The sequence below is a fragment of the Corylus avellana genome, chromosome ca9, assembly GCF_901000735.1.
Source record: "Corylus avellana chromosome ca9, CavTom2PMs-1.0".
Lineage (NCBI taxonomy): Eukaryota > Viridiplantae > Streptophyta > Magnoliopsida > Fagales > Betulaceae > Corylus > Corylus avellana.
The window spans coordinates 16,812,013-16,824,448 of NC_081549.1; the positions used below are offsets into that span (position 1 = coordinate 16,812,013).

At 35.4% G+C, this 12,436-nt stretch overlaps 1 protein-coding gene and 1 long non-coding RNA gene across 2 annotated transcripts; one reads left to right on the top strand and one right to left on the bottom strand.

Annotated features, from left to right (window-relative positions):
* Positions 1–5,843: 5,843 nt before the first annotated feature.
* LOC132191401 (uncharacterized) lies at positions 5,844–7,944 on the top strand. The gene is made up of 3 exons (XR_009441276.1): positions 5,844–5,904; positions 5,998–6,054; positions 7,836–7,944. It is a non-coding gene; the product is annotated as an uncharacterized LOC132191401 (long non-coding RNA).
* A 428-nt stretch (positions 7,945–8,372) lies between these two features.
* On the bottom strand, positions 8,373–11,987 carry LOC132191919 (uncharacterized). Its single transcript, XM_059607053.1, has 4 exons — positions 11,622–11,987; positions 11,385–11,496; positions 9,400–9,471; positions 8,373–8,987 (listed from the first exon to the last, which is right to left on the bottom strand). Exons 1-4 carry the CDS (start codon positions 11,747–11,749, stop codon positions 8,898–8,900), a joined length of 402 nt encoding a protein of 133 aa, XP_059463036.1. The 5' UTR covers positions 11,750–11,987; the 3' UTR covers positions 8,373–8,897.
* Between the last annotated feature and the right edge of the window lie 449 nt (positions 11,988–12,436).

Here is a 12,436-nt window from a genome sequence, read left to right on the forward strand (position 1 = left end):
TATATATATCAAAAGCTTAGGCTGATAGGAAAATATAAATTTAATTACTTAATCCTTATTTTAGTAATATATATAAAACTTACACTAACAAAACAATCGTGAAAATGCATGCGGAGCAAGGCTGCGGTTATGGATCGATCCCCGGATAAATGAGTTTGCACCACTTGACTTACAATGGATTCTGCTTGGGGACAGGTGGATTTGTAGAAACCAACCGGCCATGACAGAAGGAAGAACGAAGAAAAAGAGCAGGAAAAACATTTTCATCTGCATTTTTCTTAGGATTGATTACTACTGATCTTGTTATTTTGAAGGGGGCTTTGAGAGGGTGTATATATATAGAGAGAGGGAGAGATTGGAATAAATATTAATGGAGCTAGCTAGAACATCAGGCGTGACGTCCAAGGTGAATGATAAAATGAACCTATTACGGTCACATTCTTTCGTACCAAAACAAATTATTATAAAGACTTTTGAATCGATAGACTGGAAATTAAGGAGAAATATTGTTAAGTATATGTATTGTATGAGCTGGCATGACGGCTTCGAACCAGGTACGAAGATGACAAATATATGAATCATGCATTGTGTTGGGGGAGCTAGCTGCATTGCCATGTCAATTGCTCAAAATGGATGAGGTTGGAAAGCGGCATTTTGACTGTTAGAATATATTGTTTCCTTTGTTAGAATATTTTATATTTCCGTTATTTAATTTGTAATATAGGGTTTATTTCTTTAGGGTTTAATTTGGGTTTCTTGGTCACTACTCATTGTCTCTCTATAAATAGAGAGTTATGTAATATTGATTGATACTGTGAATATACAAGATGTAGCTCATACGTCTCTCTCCGCTTCCGCTCTCTTTTCTCTCTTTTATATTTTAGTATTTTATATTTTATATATATTCTAACATGGTATCAGAGCCACGTTTTTGTTTATGTGGCTTTCAATAAAAGTCTTATGATGTTTCTATGGTGTTTTCTAGCATTCTCTTCTGATGATCTCTTAATTCTATTGTGATCCACGGCTTTATTCATTGGCGAATCTTGGCACAATGCGGTTTTGGCCCTTCACGGGAATTTTAACGGCTAGTTTTCGTTCTCCGGCCTCATTGTCAGTTGCGGCTTGGCCCTTCACCGGATTCTTTTAGTGGCTTGTCTACGTTCTCCGGTATTTCTGCGGCCGTCACTTTCAGCCTTTCTCGTCTTTGTTATTGGCGAACCCTGGCACAATGTGGTTTGGCCCTTCAAGGGATTTAATGACTAGTTTTAGTTCTTCGACCGTCATTGTCAGTTGCGGCTTGGCTCTTAACCGGATTCTTTTAGCAGCTTGTCTCTATTCTCCGGTATTTCTCCAGCCGTCACTTTTAGCCTTTCTCGCCGGCATTGTCTTGATCCAACCATCGACAATTTATTCTCTTTTCCAAACTCAAGCTTACACCTTGAGTTTGAGGGGGGATGTTAGAATATATTATTTCCTTTGTTAGAATATTTTATATTTCCGTTATTTAATTTGTAATGTAGGGTTTATTTCTTTCCTTATGTATTTTAGGGTTTAATTTGGGTTTCTTAGTCACTACTCATTGTCTCTCTATAAATAGAGAGTTATGTAATATTGATTGATACTGTGAATATACAAGATGTAGCCCATACGTCTCTCTCCGCTTCCGCTCTCTTTTCTCTCTTTTATATTTTAATATTTTATATTTTTTATATATTCTAACATTGACAATGCATGTTTGGTTATATCTTTGTTGATTGAGTATATGACGACAAGTTTAGCTAATTAATGAAACACATACATATGTTCTTAGGGGAGCGCTAGTATTGAAAGGTTCATGCAGAAGCGGACATCCCATCATCTTGCTTTCGTCGAACTCTCCGATGTGGATCGACGTGTATGGGAGTTTATGAGAAAGTTGGGAGCATACACAAGCGTCAAGAAAGTAATTCCAGACATGGGCATCCGAACGGGAGTATAAGCTCGTTCGGATGAGCTAATGAAGATGGCAGCAAAAGGAGCACAAAAAGGCTCGTTTGCTATCTCATTCGGACGAGGCTGAAAACGAGACAACCCATAAGACTTCCACAAGCACCCGTTTGCTACTTCGTCTGAAGTCTGTTTGAACAAATGCAGGCAAAGTCAGTCACAGAAGCGCTCGTCTGTATTACCTCGTCCAAAGTCTGTATAAATGACGGAAGTCCAGGAGATTCACAGAAGTGCCTGTCTGTTATCCAAAAGTTCCATTCGTACGTGGTGACCTAGGAGACTTATAGTTACACTCGTCCGCAATCTTGGTCATGCAAGATTACAGACAAGATGTTTCAATGGGGTTCTAAAGTTTCTCGTTCACTACCTCATCTGTAAACCTGTACAAACGAGTAGTTAAGTATCGTATTTTTTTTTCTTCTAGGTTTTACTATACAGACTCGTTCATACTAGTAAGTGAACTTGTTAAATCGACATATTTTGGTTTTTTACTAGGTGTAGGATTTTGTTCCCTCTAAATATTTGTTAAAAACAACCTAAAACATAATTTTTTTTTTTTTTTTGTGTGTGTGTGATAATTTATCAGTTTTCTATAAGGATTATTCAAAGTTTGAATTATTCTACTATTTTTCTCAATTCTTCGATAAAAGCTTGGCCTTTAGAAGAATTGTACGTGCTTTGTGTGTTGTTTGCTTTGTAATCCCACTGAGTCACGCTATACAACACTCTGTGTGGCTTATATCCAAAGCTGCAAAGCACTAGTACATCCTGCAATCTCATTTCCCCACTATGCTACAAAAGGAAATCAATACGCGTTTATATATATATATATATATATATATATATAAACGCGTATTGATTTCCTTTTGTAGCATAGTGGAGAAATGAGATTGCAGGATGTACTAGTGCTTTGCAGCTTTGGATATAAACGCGTATTGATTTCTTTTTGTAGCATAGTGGAGAAATGATATATATATATATATAAAACTTTCGCTGTGGCTTCTCTCTCTGTCATGGCCAACACCATCGATTTCTCCTCCGTGACTGTTTTGGTACATTGTTTGAAGAAATACATATATAATGAAATAGGAAATAATTAAAATGGCGAAAGAAATAGAAAATAAACATAAAGGATTTACGGGTGATTAACATCTACATTCACCACTAGGGAAAAGCCCAAAGTAGCTATGAACATCTTATTCTTGATGAAATTCATAATACAAAAGGCTCATATTTATAGAAGAATTGAGGTAGGTGATCAAATTTGAATATATATATATAAACTTATTGTGAAAATTAGTGAAATCTTAAATTTAATTTTTATTATTATTATTATTATCTTGCAAAGGAGATAGAAGGTCAGCTACGGTGGCCAAAAATCGCTGGTGTTTGTGGCGGCTAGTGGCGGTGGCCAGATATGGGTCTGTAACAACAATAGGCCAAAAATAGGCGACAATAGGCTAAACAACTTGTACCAAAACATGGCCAACTATAGGCCGAATATGAGGGTCAATGTGGGCTGATAAATGGCCTAACAATGGGCTGAAAATGGTCATCCATGGTCTTAAATTGGCCTAAGTCATCAAATAAGACCAATAAAGGCCAAATGATTGGGCCAACAAAATGCCAAAAACTATGCCACATGGGCCGAGTATAGGCTGCTTTGCCATTTTTTTTTCATTTTAAAACCCTTGGACGACTCTTATGTAACGACCTAGTGAAAACACTAACTACATTTGCGATATTACCACAAAATGATTAGTCATTTTGAAATTTTTCTAAAATCACTTATGAATCTTAGTTTTACTTAATAAATAAGCAACGTGGGACTAAACACTCATGAGTCATTTTATAAAACATTCACTCTATATGAGCTACTCATCTTCTTAATATGGGACCGGAGTGTTACATCTTATAACACATAAAAACCCAAATGACTAGAATGATGGCTCATTGACTCTCCATTGGTTGTGAAAAAATGATCGTGCACACGTATGAATGTTGTATCCCACACTTAGAAAATAAGATAAAAAAAAAAATGGTGATTAATATACTTAAGTGGACCCAAATCCATTAGCTTGAACTTTTAAGTTAGAATGACGTCCAATTATATATAAATGTGTTCTTACTGGACTCCCATCTACGTAGCCATTAAATAAATAACAAATAAGAATATACGTAGCATTAGGTGATTTTCAGTGCATAAATTCTCATAATACCCATGAATTATGTACAAATGACGTACACACCAAAGCGCATTTAGCGTGAGCAATTGTAAAGTAGGTTTTAGCGTTGGTATTGTGTAAAGCACATTCTTTATATATGTACCCTTACAGATGTCAGTGGGTGAATGGGCGTTGCAAGGTTAGAAAGGTGATAATGCTAATCATTTAATTAGTTAATCAATTTTTATAACTACCGTCGGAAAGCAATTAATAAGTTAATAGATCGAATCTTTTGCTCAAATTCGCAACCTCCAACCGTACCATCAACTTTTGCTTCATCATGATCATATCATATTTAACGATATTTCACGAACTACATGCCTTTGCCTTTCCGTTTTCCTTTTTCGGTTCCCCTTTGACCACCAAAGCGTGCCAAGCATGTTTCAATTTTCCACAGTTGGTGGAAGGATCACTTGGGCCTCGCAGCCCACCAAAAATGATCGGAAAAATCTCACTATGCAATTTGCGAATTGATTGGTTTGCACTAATGGTGAAAATACGGACGGTTATTAACTGCTAACCATTGTTTTTTTTTTTTTTAAAAAAAAAAAAGGATTATTAAGATTATTAACAGTTATTCGATTAATCACCTTTTCACCCTTAATTTGCACCATAAAAATAAAGGATAAAGTAGATTTATGAGAAAACTTAATAAGGCGTTTGATATATGAAATGGCTATTTCATTAGAAAAATATATAGTTATTCTTCAGAATACAAGAAAGTTGTGCACTCACTAGAATTAAACTGAAATTACTAAAGTGCTCTTAAAAAAAAAAAAAAATAACACTCTTAGGTTCCATTTGTCTAAGGTAAAAATCCAATGGGTCGCTGATTTCGGGGATTGGAGGTGGATTATGGCGAACTCCAATGGCCAGCAGCAGAATCCTAGGGATTCCGATTGATTTCCGATGAACTTCAGTGGCGGATTCCTTATTCTTTTCATTTTTTAGATGAATGGACTATTCATAGGCATTCTCGTAGAAATAGTTATTCCAAGTTACCAAACTATATATATATATATATATATATAGAGAGAGAGAGAGAGAGAGAGAGAGAGGGGAAAAGCTAGTCTATATACTCCATGGTTTAATCCTTCTACCGAACTATACGAAAGAAAAGATTCATTTAGTCAAACCTTAGTTTTAAGATTATTTTTTTCTTAGCAAGCTTAGTTTTAAGATTAATGTCAATAAAAGTGTTATTTATTTATTTTTTTCCCTTTATTTGGCAAGGGTTTTACTCTCTTCTCTCCTCTTGGTTCTCTTAATTTGTGGGCAGCCTTTGCAGTTACAAAGTCATCTCTCTGTCTATCGGAGAAGGCTTTGACGGAGTTGTTCCTCATCACGAGGATAACGTTTAAACGCGTAATGCAGAAGTTGTGGCGGGCAAGATCATAACGGTCTTTTTTTTATCTTCTTAATTCTTTCTATTGCCTCTGTGGACGACAGTTGATAACGGTCATATCAGATATCTTAAAGCACCCATCTCTTCCCATGCTATTGACATGCTCCTTAATTAAGACCTTAACCGTCTTATATATATATGTCGATCTTCCCTGTCATCTTCAACAGTCTATCCCAAAGAGAGACACAGACAGAGATCATCGTAGGTTTGATAATGTCTAACAACGTTGAAGATGAGAGAAGGCTCTATCAGTGTGCAAAGAAGTATGAAAAAATGGTCAAACAGGTACTTCATAGTTCATGTCTATTGTACGTTATATATACACTTTGGAAAAACCATAATCTCATAGCTAGGGTTTGTTTGTTTTCTGTTTTTCAGTTTGATGAGCTGATAGAGATGATGGACACCAGGACCAGACAGCCAAAGCGACGCAGGGTATACTCCATAAGCTCTCTTAATTAACACCTTAATATCTACCGAGAAATAGGAGTGTTCATGCCCTTTTTATTAACCGCTTTGTAATTGATAACCGTTAACTGCACTAACTGCTAACCGTTTTTTAAAGGGATTAGTAAAAACCGTTAACCATTAACCGTTTTTTTTTTATTAAAAAGCTTTAAAGTAGATATCCCAAATAAGGAACACAAACATAAACATATTCAATACACCATAATCAAAATAAAATATTATATATATATATAACTTGGTTTTCTTTGATTTTCATATTTGTATCACTTTATGTTAGGAATTTGATCATTCTTATGATTTTCATATATATATATATATATATATATATATATATATATTATGTTGATAGCATTTGGGTTTTTTTAGGTACCCTTTACATTTTTTTTTAATTTTTTATTTTTATGGGCTCATTTTGGAGCAAGCCCAATGTGGTATATCGCAACCTATATGCTTGTTAAATAGTGCATATTTTGATGCCAAAAAGGCACATAAAAGGCCAAAAAGGGCAAAATAAGCTCAAAACTGAAAATTGGACCAAGAAAAAAAAAAGGAAAAAAAAAAAAAAAGTGGAAAAAAAATTTAAAGTGAGCCTAAAAAAAGCCTAATTATCAAATTTGGCCCAAAAAGAAAGCCCAAACAAAGCCTCAAAAAAGAGGTTAGATAACCGCAACCGCATGATCACCCCTACTAAAAAAATGTTATTTAGCATACTATTATACGACTCGACTGCTATATATATGATTGGAATGACATAACTTTGAAAATTAGCCTTTGGTTTTTCTTTTTAAAAGGCATCGTCGATTCAAATGCTTATCTTCATTGTCCCGTCATTCCAATTGTATATCAGTCGTATAACAGTTTACAAAGAACCAGTTTGGGATTGTGTTAAGTAGGGTAAAAAATACTTTTAATACATAAAAAGTTATGCCAAACAAAAAGCTTATATGTATAGTAAAAAATTTCAAACGTACTTATTTAACTTTTTTACTCTAAAAATGACTAAAAAAAACTTTTGAGAAAAACTTAAAAATAAATCTTTTTTAAAAAAGTTCTTTTTTATTTTAAAAGTTCTACTTTTCAATGCAATCTCAAACATGCTCTAAATAATATTAATAATCGTGTTTATTATGCATGCCTAGTTACTAGGGGTAATCGCTAACCACTTTTGAAGGCAGTTAAGAAAATGTATAAACAGCTAAAAACGTATGTAGTAGGGTATTATCGTATTACCATAGAAATAACATCATTTTGGTTTTTTTCTTTTAATTATTTTAATTATTTTTTTAAAATGCCGTTAGCGGTTATTAGGGTGATTAACCGTTTAAGCGGTTAGCGGAGGCGGTTAGTGAATTTTACTAACCGCCTAGCTGGCTACGATTAGCAGTTTTACCTAATAACCGCTAACTATAACTGCTTTTTCACCCCACTAGTAGTTACTTGTATGAAGTTACAACCTAAGTTTTATATATGTATATATAGTATCCGCATTACATTCACCAAAGCTAATGCGAACCAAAAATCACATCTTCATCTATCAAATGCTATACGGAAAAACCACGCTATATCGGCTTTAGTGGATTAAATACGGATGCTTATTAAGCATATAGCTTTTCTCATATCTAAATATCCAAGAATATACTTGAAAGTTTCGTGTTCTTGGCCCAAAAATCTGGTGCGTGCTCTTTAGTGGCTTTATTTTGTTATTACTACTTTATTTTCAGCGATAATTTTATTGTATTTGTTTGTAGGGTTCCAGAGGAAGCAGTTCTAGTGCAGCCCCTGCCTCCTCGAGCCAGCCTGACAACAACGAAGTTTTCGTGCAGACGATAACAAGATTTCTCCATGATCTAAAACTTAACCCCACTGATCCTGATTGCTCAACAATTACCCGAGATTGAAGCCACTTCTTAAGGAATAATTGTTATTTTACAAGCTAGGTATCCCATACTGTAAAGGCATTATCTTCTCCCACCACCTAACCAATTATTGTAACCATTAGCCTTAAAAAGGAAGTGACAATTATGTTAATGAAGTACCAGACATAATAATGGTTGTCTTGTGAAAACGCATGAGTAGCTTCAAAGAAATGAGAGAGAGAGAGAGAGAGAGAGAGAGAGAGAAGAATATGAGGATTTATGCAGTCATGGACGCAATAATTTCAAGTGATCCCAACAGTATTCTTCTACATTTGAATGCTTAAATGGCATTTCCCTACCATCTTTTTCATTTATCTGCTCATCTGCATTGAATCCATTTCCAGAGAAAAGAGTCACAAGGTCCAATCAGCACCAAAGTTTACTGCTAATCTATTGGAATGTTTGAAAACGTTATACAAATTACAAAGAAGATTCCCCTTCTTCTTTTGGTCTGAGCAAAACCAGAAGTACAGCACAGAAGGCATCGTGTTGCCTGGGAAATAATACAACCAAATAAATCTCCAGCCCAAAATTCAAGAAAACCTATTGACGAGATTTCCTCCTAAAAGACTAAAAAAAACAAGTTACATTGGTAAGAAAGATATTCTTAGACCAACCAGACCTTCCACTCACAGCAATTAAGAAGAGGAAAAGATAAGAAGAACAGAGTCGCCATTCCTTTGAGCACCTCCTACATGATGGCTCAGAAGAAACCATGTATCGCATGAAAAAAAACAAAAAATTTCCCACGGTTGATTTACTGACAAGAATGCTGCAAAGTCACACTAGGAAATTAATCTTCCTCACGAAACACTGCTTCCCTCGGAGACATGCTAAGGAAGGTAAAGCTTGATATGAAGAGTTGTCTTCCACCCAACATCAAATTATTGATTATCAAAAAATCTTATGCAAGTTGCACTTCAACTTTACATCCTCAAGCTCCTGTCTCAAGGTTTCCACCCTTTCGAGCAAGGCCGTATTTTCCTGGTAAAGTTCAAGCATGTAAGAAAAAGAAAATAAACTTGAGCTGAATGACTTTTGAAGTTATTCTTCCTATTATTGAACTCCATTGTCTTCCATGATTAATGAAGTTAAAACATATTAAAAGAATGTTTGACGTAAATTTTTTCCACTGGCCTTTTTGAAGAAATATCGTCAATTGCTTTCAACACAATTTTCAGGGGTATATAATAGAAGTTCAATTTATCTCAAGCACTGTAATTGATACTAATTTGCAAACAATTATTAGCTTAGTTGTTATAAACTGTTGATTGGGTGTTTCCCGTGATGCAAAAAGGGAATGCATCCTAAAACATGTCAAATAAAACATTGAGGGGGAAAAAAAGAAGAAGGAAAATGCATTAGAAATCAAGATGATATGGAAGTAAAGAGTCACCTTTTGTAGCATTGCCCATTTCTCGTTAATGTTAGCAGCATCTTCCGCCTTGTTTTCGAAAGACTCCCTAATCTGTCAATGGGTTACACACTTATTAAACTCAAAGAAAGAGAGGCTCAAATTAGACCTCTAATTACTTCTTAAAAGGGAGGGACATGTACAGAATAGGAAAAGAGAGAACTTTTATAATTCTAAATATGTATGGGGATTCCTTAAAACAAAAGCTGCCAATTACATGGCTAAAACAAATGAGTATGTGTCAACTATTCCAACTGCTATAATGTTGATTCATCTAAATGATTTTTTTTTTCTTGGATGAATCAGCTTCATTTACTAAACGACAAACACAATACAAGACTCGAGCAAACCAGATTACATCTGACGCAGAGTTCACAGCAAACAAGCCATATTTGCAGAGTTACAACTCTAAACCACAAACTGCAACCATCTTTCTACTACATCTATACTACAGAAAGACATTAATATACAGCAACTGCGGAATCAGCATCAACTATATGCTAACACCTATTACAAACAAGACAAGAACACCTCTAGTCTCTATATCCAGCTCCCCACCGAAACAATGTCCTACTTCAAGTAAAATTTTGCAGGACGATAGCATCTACAATCTACTGTATACCACCATCTATACAAGCCAACCAAACACAAACTCTATCTCTGCTCTTATTTACAAAAACCTTATCCTGAATCCCCCACTTGCTGCAAAGCTCCATATTTTCCACTGTCTTCTTAAATCTATCAATATCCATCACCCTGCTCCTGATTTTCCCAATCAATTCTTTTACTAATATGCTCCTCTGTTCTTGCTGCATTCCCGTGTTTTAAACCATTTTGTTGCCGCCATACATGATAAACTACCGCACCCAAAGCCAGCTTACACAAGGAAGATTTCCGACTTTTCCCTTAAGCTTCTTAACTCCCCATTCAATTTTTAAATTCTCTATTAAACACTTCTAAAGGGCTACCCTCCAAATTCTACGACTGAAGCCACACTGAAAATACGCTCCCTGCTCTCTATACATCCTTGAGAGAAAGGACAAAGAACATCTCCTTGAAATCCCCAACTCAATAAACAATCTCTCATCGTTAAATTGTTTCTGAGAGCTAACCACAAAATAAATCCATGCTAGGAATTAATATGGAGTTCCAAACGATTTTCCACTATGATACTTCATTAGATTTCACTCTAATAACTTCCCATGTTTCAGCACACGGATACATACCATTCTTAGAAACAACCCACTTTGGTATATCTACATCTCTAATCCCACCAAAGCCAATATGCTTTGAATTTCGGCCATCTCTTCAGACCGAGCTGGGGCCAACTCCAATCTTTATTTTTCAGCATACTCTCCAACTTGGCACTACTCTTACTCCCTGCTTCATACACCATTCTAAATCCATATTTTCATATAACGCTCCATTCGCGTGCCACCTATCCCACCATAAGTAAATATCTTTCCCATCCCCCCCACTTTAACTTGTATGAAGTTCTTAAGCCGATTCTCTCATCTTCAAGATCTTCCTCCAACTCCAAGAGCAACCTTGCGGCACATTAATTTGCCACAAACTCTTTCCTTTTAGAAGAGTCATCTAAATGATAGTTCAAAAGCATTCAGTCCACCACCTCTATGTGCATTATTCACATAGAAATCTATTGTTTCTTAACAACCCATTTCCGAGGAACCATGTTGGAAATGTTCCAAGAGGATGAATGGAGATGATATCCATACAATGAGACCAGAGCCCAACTTTGTGGTATTACCAAAAATCCCATGACACGATATAGCTAAATCACATAGATATAAATAGATATCTATAAGTCTGCACCCAACAAGTCCAAACCGCAACAACTAAAGGAAAAGCCCCATGGAATTAGCTAAAAATAAAAACCCCTCACGAGAAGGAATTTTCAATATTATTCAGGTAAAAGAAGAAGAAGAAGAAGAAGCTAAAGAGTACACCTCTTGAAGCTCCTGGACGCACTTGGTAGCGCTCTCTGCTTGTTCGTCATATTTGAGCCTCCATTCAGCAGATTCGTCCATTGCTTCCTTGTTAGCAAGATCGAACTGTCTCCTACAAGATTCAAACACCAGACAGACAGAAACTTGGTTTAAATTACAAATTGAAGAATCATAAAAGAAAAAAGAGATTAAAAACTGAAATTGATGAAAAAAAGAGGAGAAGGGTGCCTGCCAAACCTTAAGAGTTCATTGTCATCGGAAGAAACAGAATAATCGATGCTCCAGAGCCTAAAGTAAACTGCAATTCCCAAAAACATTGCCAGACCCAACCCCACCAACGTTCTCCTCCTCCCTCCTCCACCCATTCCCTCTCTCTCTCTCTCTCTCTCTCTCTCGTAAGGCTCTGTGCCTGGGCGGCCAAACCAACAACGCGGGCAACTTCTTGGGCTCGAGGCTATCGAACACGCAACAACTTCTTGCTTCGTGGGTTGGATCTGATGCAGTTACTCAAGGCTCAAATTATATCCACTTCCGCTGTTACTAAAATCGTCTTCTCCAATAAGAATTTCAGATTTCTTTAGCAATAAACTTGGAGCGGACCCACGGTTGGTACAATAACTGTGAAGCCTGTGATCCTATAAATTACGGAAAAGATTCCTCTCCATTTTAAATTCACTCAATTTTTTTTATTTAGTGCATTTTTTATTTTTTTTTACTAAGAAAACTCAAAGATTTCTCATTCCAGAAAAATCAAAGTAAGGGGATTTGTAGTTCCCTCTCAATAATATCACGCATACAGCTGGTAGGAGTGTCAATACGGTTATTGACAATAACTGCTAACTTAAAAAAAATAAGTAACACATTATTGAATCTAATGCCAATTATTTAATTTGATATTATACAAATCACATTATCATTGTACATTAATAATATAATTAACTTGAATAAAGTATTTGAATTTTCATTGAATCATATGATTAAGTATTGATCTTATACATTTATATTATTCATATGCATACATGTATAATTTGTCATATATATAATTTATATGA